The sequence below is a fragment of the Natrix helvetica genome (genome assembly GCF_964273705.1).
Source record: "Natrix helvetica genome assembly, chromosome: 1".
Lineage (NCBI taxonomy): Eukaryota > Metazoa > Chordata > Lepidosauria > Squamata > Natricidae > Natrix > Natrix helvetica.
The window spans coordinates 284614603-284632647 of record NC_138548.1 but is presented as its reverse complement, the minus strand read 5'-3'; the positions used below and the strand labels follow the sequence as shown (position 1 = coordinate 284632647).

Sequence of the window (18045 nt, the reverse complement as noted above, 5' to 3'; positions counted from 1 at the left end):
TTGTTCAACTGACTACCAAATATTCCTTCAATGCTGCTGATAGGATGCCTACACCATGGGGAACCAGGTAGTTTGCAGGGTGGGTGGGGGCAAACTCTGTTTCCAAATTCAAGATGAACAAGTTGAGAAGAGCCCAGGTGTGCTGCCTCCTGGCACTTGCTGCCTGAAGGAATCTTTTCACATGTCTAATATAAAAACAGAGAAATGTGACAGTGCCAGGGGTAATGGTCTTAAAAATAAGTATCTCAGCTAAAGCACTGGTACTTGCATTTTTGTGGTTCTTCTTGCACTGCCTCTGCAGAGTATTTTAAAGAATTGTGAAGTTTACAAAATGAGGCTGCGGTGTGAGAGGACAAAATGAAGTCATAAAGCTTAGACAGCAGTATTTCCACATGTCTCTAGAGCAGCTGCCCAAGCACCTCTTCATCATGTGCGTTACATGTCTCACTGCATGTTGTGATGTTGCTTCGTTCCGAGGAATTCCGAGGCACAATAATTACTTTTGAAATAAAAATTAGGACACCCGAAGTATATGTCTACACAGTCAGCATGTCTTTTCCCTTATTATCCAGTGTGTGCACCGTGATTTGGCTGCAAGGAACGTACTGATCTGTGAAGGGAAACTGGTGAAGATCTGTGACTTTGGCCTAGCCAGGGACATCATGCGGGATTCAAATTATATTTCCAAAGGAAATGTGAGTAGCAAGATTACCTGGGCTGTAATCCAAAATAGAGTTAGGTTCCTTGCTACACCTGACCTTTTAAATTTCTTAGGGAAGGCATATTACCCACAAATCTAAATTTCAAATCCTCAAGCATTCTGAAGATTGGTTTTATGTGGCTAGCCATATACCCACGTGCACCACCATTAAAAGAGCAGGAATTATGAATTCTCAGAAGATGACATCTTTTTTATTATCTTTTAACTAGACCAAGCTAAGCCTGAAGAGTTGTGGTTTTTTGGTTGTTGATGGTAACAGTGCATTCCTGTTTTGCCTTGCCAAAAGTGTACATTGAGTGATTTCCTGATAATTTTTAAATGGGTTGTAATAATTTGGCTCTTTCTATACACTTTTAAGACAAATCGATCTATACATTTATGCTATTGCTGCTATTGTTTTCACAATTTGATTGCTGTTTTAATTATTTTTGGTTTTTTTAAATGTATTCATTTGTTTAAAGTGTGGCTTATTTTTTATCATGAAATCACAAAGTATCTCAAGGAGCTTATGTTTCAGAAAGAAACATAAAATATTTCACAGAGATTATTTTGATCTCACTCACCAGATAATTGAACCTGTTTTTACATTCTTCATAAATGATTTTGCATGGAAGTATCTTCATTTCTAAGTCTCTGGAATGATGAACTTTTTCCTGAATTTAAAAAGAGATTTTCACCAACTTAGCACACGACATCAAGCATTACATGTGTGTGAAGGATGGCAAATAACTCCAAGACAAACAGGAGATCCTGCAATGATGGCAGGATCATTTCAATGAGATCTCCAACATCGAATTCCCACATCCACCAATTCCAGAAGGCACACCAACGCATGGAGCCATTTCACTTATAATTGAGGAGTGAAGTTAACAATGCTGTGGACAGAATGAAGAACTTGAAGGCCCCTGAGCCTGACCTACCTGCGGACCTCCAAAAACTAAAGGAAGTGCAAGACACAGGGATACCTTGGCTGACTGAGTTCTTCATTGCTATAATGAGCACTGGCCATGTACCAACTGATTGGTCAACAAGCGTTACAGTTCCCATGTTCAACAACAAGGGTGACCCAGCTGACTGCCAGCTATCACCCAAGCCGCCTTCTGTGTCACACTGTGAAGATCTTTGAGAGGATCCTTGATCAATGCATTTTCAGAATCGCCCAATTCACCATCAACCAATGTGGCTTTGTTAAAGGACGTGGAACAACTGATGCCATCTTTGCCGCCCATCAACTCATAGAAAAACATCATGAGAAGGTGTGGCTTTCCTAGACCTGGAGCAAGCGTTTGATTGTGTCCCACACCAACTAATCTGGTATGCCCTCCAGGATCACAGTACCTGAACCAGTCATTGACTGGGTTAAATGCTATACAAGAATACCAGCAGCCAAGTGTGATGCCCAGCTGGCCTTTCCAACAGATTCCCAGTGACATTTGGGGTGCACCAAGGCTCTGCACTGTCACCACTTCTGTTTATATTAGTCATGGGTATCATCACACATGACCTTCAGCAGAACACACCCTGGACTATGCTCTATGCTGATGATGTTATGCTTGCTTCCACCACCAGAGGCGAACAACGGCAGCAAGTTCAAACATGGAATGATCACCTCAACCATTTCAGATTCTGTCTCAACATCAAGAAAACTGAGAATTTAGAGACTGTCACCACCCCTGGAATGCTTCAAATCAATGGAGAAAACCTGAAGAAGGTGGACATTTTTCAGTATCTAGGTCCAACCTCCAAGGCAATGGCAGTATCAATGGTGAGGTGCGAGCAAGGGTGATTGCAGCCTGGATGCGTTGGTGAGAACTCATAGGTGTGTTATGTGACAAATGTGACAAATGCCAATCCATCTTAAATCTAAGATTTACAAGAGAACCATCGTCTTGTTACACTGTATGGCACTGAATGCTGGGCAGCAACAACAGGGACCGAAAGGTATCTCCATGCCATGGAAAATTATGAATGCTCCATTGGATATCGGGCATCTCCCTTCTTGACCACATCACAAATGACACCATTCGAAAACATTTTGGTGTTGATGTGAGGAATGAAAATCTACAAGTCCAAGTTTTGGGCACATTATATCGACCACACATTTGCCATTATTAAACAGCAAGACAAGACCAGATTCATGAGAATCCTTAATTCCATATACCCAGATATTCAATTTACAATGGAGGAGGAGGCCAATACCACACTGGCCATCCTGGATGTGCTTGTCACCCACAATCCTGATAGGAGGCTTGACACAGGTGTGTATTGAAAAATCATGAGCATGGACCACATTTTACACAATGAAAGCAACCATCCCACAGCACATAAAGTTAGCTGCATTTGAGCTCTCTACATGGGGCTGCCCTTGAAGAGTACCCGGAGGCTTCAGCTGGTCCAGAATGTGGCCACACGGGTTGTCATGGGGGTACCTAGATGCTCCCATGTTACACCACTTTTAAGCGGCCTGCACTGGTTGCCGGTTGTTTTCTGGGTGCAATTCAATTATGATCTTTAAAGCACTCCATGGCTTACGCCCAGGGCACTTGCGAGACCACCTACTGCCTCCCACCATCCAGTATGATCCCATAGAGTTGGCCTCCTCAGGGTGCCATCGGCCAGGCAGTGTCAGCTGACGACCCCCATAGAGAGCCTTCTCTATGGGAGCGCCTTCCCTTTGAAATGAGCTGCCCCTGGAGCTTCACGTAATTCCCGACCTCTGGTTCATCTGGTGTGCCCTAAAATGTTGGCTTTTCCCACAAGCCGCCTGGCCTGAATAAAATAAATTATTAATTTTAATTGTTAATTTTAATTTAATTTTAAATCTCCTTGTAAATGTCTATTGGGTTTTTTGGATATTCTATTTAATTTTTTTTTAACTTTTGTAATATGTGTTTTTATGTTGTACACTGCCCTGAGTCCTTTGGGGGAAGGGCAGCATATAAGTCCAATAAACCTAAACCTAAACAGTATTAGCTGCAGTAATTGTGCAAGCAACTATCTAGGGGAAATGGCTAAGCAGCTACAGACTAGAGTGCATGAACATGAACTGGCTGTCAAGCACAAAGAACAGCGTTCCCAGTTCTGGACCCCTATGAAGGAGCACAATCACATAGTCAATTTTCAAGAGGTAGAAGATGTTGCCAGCGATGCAACTAAAGGGGGAAACCTACTGAAAGAAGCCTGGTTTTCCAACAATAATTCCATCAATAGGTACATCAACCTGCTACCAGCTTATCAAGCATTGAGGCACCGAGAAAGATCCTGCAGGATGAGCAGAGACTGATTCCTAGTGGGGAGTAGAGATCAACAGCACCTCTCCCTTTGGGCATGCAGATTTGTCCTGCAGAGGTATAGCCAGCCCGGGCCGAATGCCAAGGAGCCCAGCAGAGCTGCTTCAAGCCATAATAGACATGTGCAATGAGGAATGCCCCGGGCTGGTTACAAGATCACGGACAAAAGAACAAATAAATCTGTTTGATATATCAAATATGCCTGTGAGGCGGAGGAGCGGTGGTGTGTGGGAAGGGGCCAGAGAGAATGCCATTAAAGCAATATCTGACAGCTCAGCATCATTCCCTGGGGATGAGCAGGCATATTTTTTAACTGGTATTTTAGGGGAACTGTTTTTAAATTTAATTTATGGGATATTTTTAGGGGTTTTTAAGACTATATTTAGATACTTTACTCAGTTGTACAGTTCTTTTTAACCTTCTTTTTAACCTCCTCCATATCTATCTATCTATTTAACAATTTTAACTGTTTAATTATTTAATTATTTATATGTTGTACTTCTTGTATGGACTGTACACCGCCCCGAGTCCCTTTTGGGAGAGGGGGTGGTCTAGAAGCGCAAATAAAAGTAAAGTAAAAAGTAAAGCAGCCCAAGTGGTGCGCAATGGGGGAGGAAGCAACAAGAACTAAGCCTCCATTAATTAACATGTCTGAAGCAAAAACGACAAAGCTAACTACAGGTGGGAGGCGGGTGGATGGGCCTATCACAAATGCAATGGCCAAATTGATAAATGATGCATAAAGACAAATAATCTCTTCAATGGTAGTTTCTACACTCTGACGATGTTAGCAGAGGCTAACAAAAGTTAAGTGGATAATATATATTTAACTTCTGGAGATTGTGATGTCTGTCTCTTCTTATATAGATATAGCTATATAGTTATATCATTAACACAGTACAAAAATCATTATGGATACCGATAAGCAAGCTCCCAAATTCCTCATGCATAAAACTTAGATTACCCTACTGATCTTCTTATCATTCCCATGCTGGGAATGTTGAATTTGGGGAGGGGGTGCATACTTAGGTTGAGACTTTCAGGGACTGAAGCCAAAATATGACCAGAGTCCCAATATAAATCATTTTGCACAGCTGGAAACAGAAGGCACGTCTCTAAATCTCCCTTACCCTTCACTTTCCCCAGCAAATAGGAAACGAAACCCCTGGTTCTTTGCAATTCTTCCTGGAAATTATTTTTTGGGTGCTGGTTGCACAACCGAGGCCTCTTTCAGCCTAGAAGATGGTGATTAGAACAGCACGCAAGCAAGGGGGAAAAAAACAGAAGCAGACTGATTTCACATGTCACAGAAAAGCATAAGCTGGGGAGAAGAATACAGGAAATGATGGTAACAAGCATAATATAGATGTCCTTTCTTTGAAGGACATTTTGCTCAACCAGACCATTTTTTTCCTATCCAATTTAACGTTATTCCAGATTATTTCAGGCTGTGTTTTTAAATTCTTTGATCTCTAGAAGCTCACATCCACTCTTTATGTAGGATAGTCTATGACTAACAGTTCTTAGGATGTATTTTAGTACAAATAAAATCCATTAAAACTAGAAACTATTAAAATAAATCAAAACTATTGGCAGTTCTCAGTTATTTGGGGAAGCCCAAGAGTTACTTTGCACTTAAGAGGCACCAAAAGTCTGCGGCTATATCGTCTTTCTAAATTGCATGAATCTCCAATTCTTCCTCACTGCACTGTCGTATTTCACTATGGAAACAATTTAATACATGCAATATTCCCAATGTAAATAGTGGCCTCTATGTACAAGTTGCTCCATTTGTATGCCTGCAGATTCAAGGATATGACCAGAGCGGTGGTAGGTTCCAGCAGCCGCTACTGCTGGTTCGCTCACAGAAAAGGCCACATGCATGCACGCATGAGCAGTACAACGGAAATGACGTAGCTTAAGGATTGGATCCAACTGAAAAATAAAAAGGATACTAACGATAGAAGGCCACGATCTCCAACTTGGCTGCCATGCTTTCCTCTGGGAGGGGAAAAATAAATCCCACTCATATTTTCAGAGGCACCTATTAAGAGATGCCCTATTAGGTACCTGGGAAATAATTTTTAAAAACCATTATATGAAGATCCCAATTTGGTTATCGGCGATGGAAGCAATGATCTATCCAAACAACACAGACCTCAATAAAATAGTGAGCTACGCAGAACTGTTAGACAATAAAGGATAATTAAAATCAGCCTAGGATTTGAAACATGAAGGAATTGTGATGGAATGGTGGCCTTATTTACAGATTAAAACAAGGTTTAAAAAGGACCGTGAACAATATGGCATATATGAGAATCAATTGGAATTACACAATTGCAAGAAACGGGAGGAAAAATGATATACAACTTCCTTTTAAGATATAAAATGGAAGAAGAGACTGTAAAAGAGACAGTGATAACCTGGCCCAGAAATTTTAGCCAAAGCATAGAATTAGAAGATTGGGACAAATTGTGGGAAAGAAGCTATAAGCTTCCGATGGCAGTAGCCTATAAGGAGAATTTATATAATATGTTCTACTGATGGCACTTAACACCAGCGAAATTGGCCAAGATGTTCCCAAACCTATCTTCTTCCTGAATGTTGGAGATGTAGACATAAATCTGGAACATTCTATCATATGTGGTGAACATGTCCCCATGCCAAGAAATATTGGCTTCAAATTAAGGTTTAGCTGGAAGGAATCACGGAACGAATTGAAACCAGAATTATGTTTATTAAGCATACTAGACCCAAAGATGGACAAGAAATATCAATATATAATATTACACATACTAACCGCTGCTAGGATCGCCTTTGCACAAAATTGAAAACAAAAAACTACACACACAGAGAGAGAGATGAAATGGTAATCAGGAAGATACTCAAATGTGCTGAAAGGGACAGGATGACTATGGAGTTGAAAGAAAGAGAAGAGTCGGACTATTATAAAATTTGGAGTAAACTGTACAAGTGGCTAGCGAATAGAAGCCTAAACAAGAAATAAAAGTTTTTAAAATGTAAAATCTGATTATATGTATTATACTATTCTATTACAATATAATTACTACATTAGTATTAGAATTGTTAAAAACTATGAGAAGGCAATAGTCGAATAGTAAACTACAAAGCTGAATATACATGCTGATACGAGAAGCTTAAAATGATATTATATTGTTATGTTGCTTGTGTTTTTATCTGTTTTGTATTTGTTTTTGTATTTTTATTTGTTTTTTTCCCCTCTTTCTACTTGTGGTTTTTAAATTTGAAAATGTTCAATAAAACTATTTTTAAAAAAAGAAAATTGCCCTGTGTATGCACAGAAGCCAAAAACAAGATGCTACCACCTATGACGCCACCGGGAGAACAGGTTCAGGGACGTGGTAGGCCTGGGTCACTGCCGGTTTCAGTGACCCAGTCCACCAAGTTACTGGTTCGGCCGAACCATTCCAAACTGGTAGGAACCGGTAGGAATCCACCACTGGATCAGAGACCAATAAACATTACAGATAGTGTCTTCACTAAATCCCTATTAGTTTTCAATATGTGGAATTTTCTCCATACATTGTAACTTGTGAAGGCAATGAGTATTTGTTTTTTTTTCTCTCTCTCTGTTTTTGAAATACCCGTCCTTTCTTTGCAATTGGATTTTGGTTGGGATCATCATTTAAATTGTTTTTGAAGCAGCAATCCATTCTCTACACATGAAATTCAGAATTTGGTATTATTATTACTTGACTAAGTGTTTTACTGCTGAGCAGAGTCACCCTTTGTCATATTGCTATCGTGCTGAGCAGGACTGACAATAGCAAGGTTATAGTCATGAGCTCCCCTTCTTGACTGAGAAGGGCTCCCAGTTCTTCCTAGGTTGCAAACAAGTGCCATTAACATTCACAGAAAATATCATTAGCAAAGTAACCATTCAAAAATCTTCAGTGGTCAGTGCTATGGGAAGTTTTTTTTAAAAAATAAAATCCATTTTACCTTTTTAAATAGACCTTCTTGCCTTTGAAATGGATGGCCCCTGAGAGCATCTTCAACAACCTCTACACTACCTTAAGTGATGTGTGGTCTTTTGGGATTCTTCTATGGGAAATATTCACTCTAGGTATGTCTCTTTGGTCAACATTGTCCAGCTTAACCTTTGATCTATCCTACCTTCCAAATATTATGTGTTTAAAATGAAATAAAACTGTTACTTCTGTAGTCTATCTACATAATCTTCTCTATTTATGTTTGTGTTTTCCGCCATCCATTTTTCGGTCTGAGAGGGACCATTCCCAACAACCACTGTCGTTGTGTGAAATTGAGAAATAAATGGTGGTTGCTTAAGTTCACTCTTTTGTTCTTAGGTGGGACTCCATATCCTGAATTGCCTATGAATGAGCAATTCTATAATGCTATTAAACGTGGCTACCGGATGTCCAAACCTACCCATGCATCCAATGAAATGTGAGTGGTTTGGGCAAACAATTGTTTCTCTTAAGTAAGGGAAATGTCATCCACTTTTCAAGACTTTCCCAAACCTTGAAATCTTCTTTCATGTGTTTTTAGCTATGAAATTATGCAGAAATGCTGGGAAGAAAAGTTTGAAATCCGACCATCTTTCTCTCAACTGGTAGTACTTATGGGGAACCTGCTAACAGACAGTTACAAAAAGGTAAACTATATTTAACCTGAACAGATAAAGAGAATCAGTTTTTACATCAAAATCTATCTAGATAATATCTTTTCTTTTACCCATAAAAAGAATATGAGAACTGAGTACTTTTCTCTAAATCTGTTCGTTGTTGGCTATTATTTGGGGAAAGTACTAAAAAATATGTTTTCTATTGATTTAGCACTTTTGATGTGATTCCAATGTTTAATTGCCATCCAGAATTCTAAAACCTCAATCTATTGTTCTTCATTGTCATAAACTCTTGAAAGATGTTAGCTTTTGTATGCAGTACTCAATCATTTAATATTAGAGTGATCATGATAAATGGAAAGATGGGGAAAATTTGGGAGAACAAATTTGAAACTGACCATGTCTGTGGCATACAAGGAAAACCAGTGCAAAATGTTTTATAGATGGCACCTGGTGCCCGCGAGACTTCAAACTTATCCCCAATGTGTTGGAAATGTGAGAAATCATATGGGACGTACTATCACACATGGTGGACATGCGAGGCAGCCAAAAAAGTCTGGGTTAAAATCAAAAACTGGTTGGAAACTATAACAGGGAATCACATATATTAGAAACCAGACATTTTTAATTAGGCATAACCACAATAAAATACAATAAAGAGACTTCCACATATTATTACAGCGGCCAGAATAGTATATGCACAGAAATGGAAGAACAACACAATACCAAATGAAGATGAGATAATACGGAAGATCTTAGAATGCGCAGAGATGGATAAATTGACCAAGGAAATTCAAGGAAAGGAGGAAACAGAGTACTATTTAATTTGGGGAAAATGGTATAAGTGATTAGATGATAGAAATAGAAAATAAGAATTTGAAAAATGTAGTTTGTATTATAGAAGAAGTAGGAATTAGTGGTAAGAATGTAGGAAAGTAGGATTTACAAAAGTAGGAATAGTTATATATTAGTAGAAGAACAATAAAGACTGCCTGATGCAAATAACCAAACAGACTAGTAAGCAAAAGAGTAAGAAATAGGATCAGTGTAAAATGACATAGAGATGTATTGACAGGAAAATAGTGTTTATAAAGATGCACTGATAGATATCTGTTGTAAGAAGGAACGTGACGTTCCGATGTTATTTGTGTTGTGTACGTTTTTGTCAATGTGAGTTAGTGTTTATAATAAAAAAAATAAAAAACCATTGTTCAATATAGAGCTCTGTAGATGAACAGGTGTATGTACTCATTCATTCTCTCTATTCTCATTGCCTTGCATGTGAGCAGAAGTATCAACAGGTCAATGAAGAGTTCTTGAAAAGTGATCACCCTGCTATTATGCGTACAAGGCCCAGGAACACAGAATTCAATCCTTCAAGGTCCACTGTGAGTGACAGTGTCAGTTCAGGTACTGTCCTCTATACAGCTGTGGAGCAGAATGGCGTGGACAATGATTATATCATTCCTTTGCCTGATCCTAAACCAGAAGGAGACAATAATAACCCCCCGGAGGCCTCTAGCAGCAGAGCAAGGTTAGAATATTTTTAACTTGTATCACCAAGCATGACATTATTTCACTCCAACTGCTTGTTCTCTTGACTAGGAACATATAATATGAACAATATTGTTGAAAAAAAAAATTAAGGCCTGCAGAATGCCTTCTCTTGAAGAATATATCCATTAAATGATCAAATTATCTTCTGGAAATGTATTTCTCAAAATTAGGGGCAGATTTTCCTGAATTTTCCTGTTGTCTTGCATCAGTAGCTCCAAAATCAAACTGGACGATGATGTTTCTGATGCTAATGACTGTGAAGGCAGTGACAATGAGGATGCTAATGACGAAGATTCATGCCAAGATTCAGCTATGTCTACTACAATTGAGTAGTCCTAATTCTCACTCTTTTTCTTTCTCAATTTTAGTTCAACCCTGAATGAAGCAAACACTTCATCTACTATATCTTGTGACAGTCCTTTAGCCCCCGAGCAAGAAGAAGAACAAGCACCCGAGTTGAAGTCAGATTGCTAGGGTTACCAGTGTTCTGTGTTCCTGTATATGCTAGTACTGGGCAGTTCCATCCAGTGGAAGAATGTGCATATCCCCCTTTGTTCGATCATATCAAAATACAGTTGCAGCTTATCCCTCTTTTGTTTGTTATCTAAAACAGAAGCCTGGAGTAATTGAAAGAGGTCTTTTCTGAGACCAGGAGTATCAGAATAGGACCACAGACTAAATCAGAACAATTCAAATCAGTATTGTGAGATAATTGTGACTTCTGAACTGGGATTACGTTTTTTTCAATCTTCCTGCAGAATTTGCTCTTCCATCACGATATACATTTGTTCATCATTCATGTTTCCTCCTGCTAAATCAGAATACCAGAAGAAAATCTGTGACATATTCTCTTCACATAATAGCCACAATAAATTCTGGATGAAACGGCTCTCCCCATGACAAACACACGTCTCCACAAGATCAAGCAAAAGAGTCCACCAATTTCAATTGGGACAAATGCCTTATTGATTCTTGCAACTTTACTTGACTGTTATTTGCTAACTGGATTATCAAGTGATGCCTTTAAAAATGTATCCCTAGAAAGGATAGAAAATGGACAGATGGACAGGAGAAGTCCCATGCGGAAATCAGTCAAGACTCAGAAAAGTTTTGTCCATTGTTTAAGATTTATAATTACTGAACTTCAAGCTCAGACATTTAAGCTGGGGCCTGCCTTTCTTCTTAAGTCTCCCACTTCTTTCATTACAGCATTCCAAGGTAAATGATTTCATGAGTTACAGGTACTCAGATACTGCAGCTGCCCAGGCAGTAGCTATGGACAGTAAGCAAAAGCAGCAATTTTTGTGAAAAGAAATAATAATACAGAGTGCCCAGAACATCATTACCACATTCAGTCAAGGCAGCAGAAGGAACATTCAACGTTACATTTTCAGCAGATTGCCTTTTCATTGGATGAGATGAAGAGATTTAAAAGGAATGCTTGGATTTATCCAAGATCGTAAGAGGATGAAAAATGGATCATGCATTTTTTTTTTCTCTTTCTGCTTGTGCACTTTGTAAGCAAAAAGCCTCACTGCCTAATTGGGAGCCATATCTTTGGTTTATTGCAGAGGGTTATTAGTAACCGTTATTGTATTCTGCTGAATCCTAGAGGTATTCTGTTTCAACAGGTAGATCTTGGGAAATGAGGCTGGATCTAATTTAGTCTTTGATGGGACTTTTAACAACTAATACAAAATCCGAAGGCTGTAGGCTGGTTGGGAAATTGAAAAACTTTCCCAAGATGCAAGAAGCTATTTTATTGTGACCAGTTAAGCTTCATTGACATGCATTTGTCACTTGCAACAATTGGACTTGATTATCATTATTCAGTCTTTCTGAGGCTGGAGACAGCACTTAATAACTTTGGGCTGCAATATCCACTGCCCAAAATAACTTCCAGGATGCTCAAAAGTGGATTTATTTACTAGGCAGACAAATCAAGATGTAGGTCCCATACCAATTCCTATGTGTCTTACCCTACATAAATTGGAGGTCCACCACCATTCCTTTAGTGCCCTATCTGTAGTAATATGGCACAATGATGAGGATTGCTTTGGCTGTGGCCGCCATCTTGCCTTTTTTAATCCAGTGACGATACCTCAGTACTCCCCATTGGCTGCTACTTAGGTTTAATGAGCAGATAGCTGAAACATTTTTGCGCATTTCATGTGTCCTTTGCTCTGCACAATGCAAACATGTATTCCAGTTTTGCTTCACTCAGAAAGCAACCTATGACAAAAAAGGGCTTTAAAAAAAAAGAATTCTAGTGTCCTCTTTTCTACCAGAGGTAGTTCTAAAGTGTCTCAATAAAAAAAGTATTTTAGCTACTTTTGATCACATTGTATTAATAGTAAAACAGGTATATTATATACCTATAGTTAGGGTATATGTGGGTGCGTGTACGTATATATCATATAGATAGACAGGAGGGTATATATAGTGATTATTTCCCTCTGGTCGATCTATTAGCAATTTCCCATTTTTGAAATAATATTCATATTTACCTCCTTAGCTTTTGTCAATGTTATATTTGGGTTTTTTTTTAAGGCACAGAGTATTTGTTAAATGTTTAGTTGATGTGGCAACAATAGAGTAAGGGAATGTTTGCAGGCAAACATGCCAATTTGAAGTCCAATGTTACAATAGCTAAAATGAATTATTCTATAAATTATGGCCAGTAATATGCCTATCTCCTTCAAATACTGTATATTATACACTTTTTTCAATCAGCTTTTAAAATTATTTTGTGATAACATTTTCTAATTATCACCCAATTGATTATATTGTCTATTGAAAATACAAAAAGCATCAGGCCTCTAATTGTATCATAAGGTTTCTGAGAAGGGAGCCCATAGTTGGATCTCTTGATATGCTTTTTAATCTTCAATAATATAGCATCGTTACAACTTACTCCTACATTCCTAAATGTTTTTTTTAAGATATATATTTTTAATTTTTAGCCCACTTTGTACAGACAGTTATAGTTTTTTTAATGAATCACACATTGCACATTTATCACAAACTGATTTAAAACAAATGTATATTGAACAGTTAATCGTTTCAGTGGTCAAATAGTTCAGTTCCCAGGTAGGCCACCTGCCTTCAGATGTGGCCAACATCAATTCTTTACATCTTTTCCTAAAATAATAAGGAGCAGGTCCAAAGTTAGACAGGCAGCTAACAAAATTATGGGATGAGATGGGATGGGATATCGGTGTAGATTTGCTTAGCTTTTTAAGAATGCAGGGCCAAATACAATTCACAGCAGTATTAGCTCAGATGATTATTATTATTTTAACTTTAATAGTTTCCTTGACGAGGAGCTTCATTTGTCTTTCGGCACACTGAACTGAACAGTTTTTCAATTGCACTTCTTGGAATTTAGGAAAAATTGTTTCTGGCCAAGTGAAACAACCAAGGACACTGCCAATATAGAGGACCATTGCACTATCACCATCATGTCATCGTGTGAAGGACTAGTACCTTATTTTCAGAAACATTTGTTGATCTAATCTAAAGATTAGTTTTCTTCCATAGAAGACTGTTCTGCTGCTGCTGCTGCTTCTCCTCACTCAAAAGCTAAATGACAGCTAATCTGTCAGAAAGAAAAGTGATATGAAATCTCCCTTCTCCTAACTCCAAATTATTAGGTGCCATTTGCTTTTTTCAGATGCTTCCATTCATTATGATTTGATAGGTCTCCTATCCCAAATGACTCCAAGCCCTTCCAGTTCTAGCTTGTCCTCCTGAAGTTAGATGAGTGAGCAATGTTGATGAGTCTTTCACATTGGCTAGATGGAGAGGAGAAAGGAAGAGTCAATTAACCAAAGGGCCCTTATGCTGTCATGAATTTAATAGCTATAATCTGACCTAAGATAATAATATAATATTTTTAAACAACCATTCACTACGGTACTTTTATATTGCTGATATTTGGCTTGCTTGGTTATTGGATTTGTTTGCAAGTTTGTTCTTTTGTATGTTTGTTTGTTTTGATAATATTAAGAAGAATGAATCAAAACCAACAGTTTCAGTCTTGAATGAAACATGATAAACTTCATCTATCAATTTTTGCACATTTGATTTCATCTTTATTATTTTTCCATCTTTCTATAATGTTTTAACCTACAATTGTTGCAATAAAGCTCATATATAAATATGTATCTTTCTACATCCAGCAACCACTATTAGCCAGATTTTATAAAACTATTGTCACACTAGTGTTATTTTCAAAATAAATAACATTTTTCTTTATGATGCATACACAATTTTTATTATTTGTCTTTCCTTTTCCTTTGGATTGTATTGGTTATACCATTCACTGGAAGAAACTGGATAGGATAGAGTTTTGCTTGTTGTATTACATAATCTAGTGTACAGCAGACTATTGACAAAAATGCACTGCATTGTACAATTTCCACAAAGCTTTTTTGTAGGTTAAAGCATGGGGAATACAATGCAATTAATTGTTCTTTTGGAAGTTGGCTGGTTATTGGCATTTAAAGCCTTTATCGGCCTTAAGTTGATCCTGCAAAGTAAGTAAGCCTTTCAAAGGCATTTTGAATTTTAAATCAAGCAAGTGTTTGAGGTGATCAGGAGGGATTGGAAAATCAAATTCTTCACTTTGGTGTATTCATTATTATAGATGTCTTAAACAAAGTGGGAATCCTTTCTCAATTCACAAACATAATCTTATTCAGCAATTTACTCATTCCAAACTGAAATTTCGTTTCCACCTTAGAGTTAAATCAGAGAAGTATGATTTCATCAGCATGAAGATCCTTTGAAGAATTCTCAATTTTTTTTTAGCTGATTCTCATGTTACTCTACAATGATTCAGGGGAAAATGAACCAAAGCAAGGGTTTTGTAACTGCCATTGTCAAATAAAATTTTGATGAAACAGTCTATAAATCATTGACCATCATCATCTCTGCATGTTCATCTTTGTCTGTAATGTTTTAAACTATAGTGGCATACATTTCCTTCCTGCTTTGAGAATATGTTTTGCAATTCCGAATAAGGGAAATTGAGATTAAATATGGATTCAGAAGATTTAGGTCAAGATGGGAAAGTACACAGGATGTAACCAAGCCAACATATTTTGTTCATGTTTTCTAGTGAGAATCATACTGATTCTATATGCATTTACTTTGGCCTTTGTATTTACTTCTTGGAAGTTTTCATACAAATTTCAATCACCTAAATTACTGAATAATCTAGATTATCATTGCATAAAGCCATCTTCACTTAGCATATCTTCCTTCCTTTTTAAAAATAAAAATCTTGAATATTGCTTTAGTTTTTTTTCCCTGATAGTCTCACTTAGAAATTTGCACAGTTCCCATTTTTTCAAAATTTTGTCACAAGATCCTCCTCAGAGATAGTTTAATAAGTGCGAAAGGAAAAATTCAGCAAAAGGTCAATCCAAGTTCACAGGACCAAAAGTCAAAAGTAGAATAAACATTAAGATGCACTTTTTTAATGCACGCCATGTTTTATGACTGTAGACGAGACAATGGAAATAAATATTAGGTGCTTTTTGTCTATATGAAGTGGCACTGTTCCTGTTCAGAATGCTTCAATATGTTTAAAACCAGTAGAAAAATGCAAACATCATTTTACACAAGGCTGCCAACATGATCAAAATGTATCTTACGGAGCATGTCTGAACTGAATGATGGTACTAAACGCAGTGAAATATCACTGCTGTTTTCTGGGATCCTCCAGACAGAGAAAATGAACCTCTTTACACGTCAAAACCTTAAATTAGTATGAATAGTAATTAGAACCTCAGGGACTATCAGATCTGGGGGCCCTTTTACTCACTTTCCCATGCTTACTCCCTCTGGAAGCCATTTTACCCAGTGGTGGGAGCAGCATATCTTGGTGGACAATGAAGGCAAATTGAGTTACTCCACAGCCAAACAATGGACTGCTGCAGGACAGATTCAGAAAAGGCAGATTCAGGGAGCCAGGACCTTGGAATGGCTGAAGAGGGGAGGGAGGGAGGCCAGGTGGCCCAGTCTCCTCTTGAGCCCCAACACCCAGAAGGGGCTTCAGCCACTTTCAGTTGGCCAGCCCAAAACTGCACTAGGACAGGCCGGGACAGACTAGGGAGGTGGAGCAGGGACCAACACCAGACCCTGCACCGACTAACCAGCTTCCATATGGAGAACAAGGGGAGTTGGGGAGACCCCTATGATATGAGAGCCAAACCTCAACACCTGCCTAGGCTGCAGCAGGGCACGGCCAGGGGCCACTGGGGCCTTGGGACCCACCAGCCTTGCAAGAGTCCTTTGACAGTCCAGATAAGGTGGATCTCTTTCTGGGCCAGGTGCTCAATCACATGAACTGGTAGGTACACCTCTATACATCCCAATAGGCCATGGTGATTGCTATGGCTGCAGTGATGGAAAGTGACGCAGCTGACTGGGTCGCAGATCTATACAGTGAACATGCTAGGGAACCAAGGGGCACCGGCCTGTTCATAGCAGCCCTTCGGGCATGGTTTGAGGACAACAGCAGGGCCCAGTGAGCAGAGGGGGAGTTGTTCGTGGGCTGGTAGTGGGGCAGGCCTGTAGCTGATTACATAAGGGAGTTCTGAAAGCTATCTGGCAAGTTGCGGGGCTGGCCAGAATGGTTGCTGGTAAATCACTTTAAGACTGGCCTGGACCGCATGTTGCAGTAGGCTTGTGTGCATCGAGGCTTGCCTCCCCGCATGGCAGACTGCTTCCAGGCCACCACAGAACTGGAGGTGCAGCTACGGGATGATAGGCCAAGAGGGGAGTGGACCATGCAGCCCCAGAAAGCTCTGAACCAATGGGCCAGCCTCAACCCAAGAGCCCAACCATCCCCAGTGACACCGCCTGAGAAGACTACATCCACCCACCACCAGTGATATCATTCCACTGTGGGAAGCCAGGCCACCGGGCAGCAGAATGCCCCAAAGCCGGCCCCAAAGCATCCACGAGTACCTCAGGAACGTGGCAAGGAACACTGAGGAAAACGGCTAAGAAAACCCCAGAAAAGTCATGAGGAAGCAACAAACAAGTTCACCAACCCTAGTTGGCTTACAAGAGGGGGCTGGCAGACAATGATGGAGAGGCTGATCCAATGGTATGTATGGAAATCTAACCATTTTGGATTTCAGTTGTGTTGACAGCTCAGAGCCACCGAGAGTGCAAAGCCCTGATTGATTTGGGCTGCATCCATTGCATCATGAGTACAGCCACAGCAACTAGCTTAGGGGTGAGAATCCAGAAACTGTCACACCCCATTTGCTTCAAGCAAATGTACAGCTCCTTCTTGGGTGGCCAACCTGTGACACATGTTACTGAAGGGATCACATTAGAAATAGGCTTGCACCAAGAGCTCATACATTTCATCATGATCCCAAAGATAACAGAGGAAGTCATCCTGGGCCTGGCATGGCTTGACAAGTGGAATCCAATGATATTAGTGGGGAGGTTGCTGGCATCTGCAGGTAGGGGTTGGGCCTAACCCACCGCCACATGAAATATATGTCCATACACAGGAGAGGGGAGGGACAGAGGGGGTACCATGGAGGAGGCTAAAGCAGCGGTGAGCCAGCAGCTTTCCCTGCCACATACAGAGACCTGAAGGAGTTGTTCATCGAAAAGGAGTGTGACACCCATCCTCCCCACTATTCCATGGACTGTGCGATATACTCCCAGGAACCACATTGCCAAAGCCCAAAATGTACTCTATGACCCCTCAGGAGTTAGCGGAAATGAGGAAGTATATAGAGAAAAATCTGAAACAGGGGTTCGTACAACCGGCTGGATCCCGGAGAGCAGCCCCAGTCCTTTTCAGGGAAAAGAAG

General features: G+C 39.5%; 1 protein-coding gene across 1 annotated transcript in view; it reads left to right on the top strand.

Moving 5' to 3' along the window:
- PDGFRB (platelet derived growth factor receptor beta) overlaps window positions 1-13111 on the top strand; it is a 114573-nt gene extending 101462 nt beyond the window's left edge. The window contains exons 18-23 of the mRNA XM_081935063.1: window positions 573-695; window positions 8008-8119; window positions 8364-8463; window positions 8566-8671; window positions 9931-10175; window positions 10567-13111. Of these exons, the coding sequence (XP_081791189.1) occupies window positions 573-695; window positions 8008-8119; window positions 8364-8463; window positions 8566-8671; window positions 9931-10175; window positions 10567-10672 (792 nt within the window). The 3' untranslated portion in view covers window positions 10673-13111. The remainder of the gene's footprint in view (window positions 1-572; window positions 696-8007; window positions 8120-8363; window positions 8464-8565; window positions 8672-9930; window positions 10176-10566) is intronic.
- The last annotated feature ends 4934 nt before the right edge of the window (window positions 13112-18045 follow it).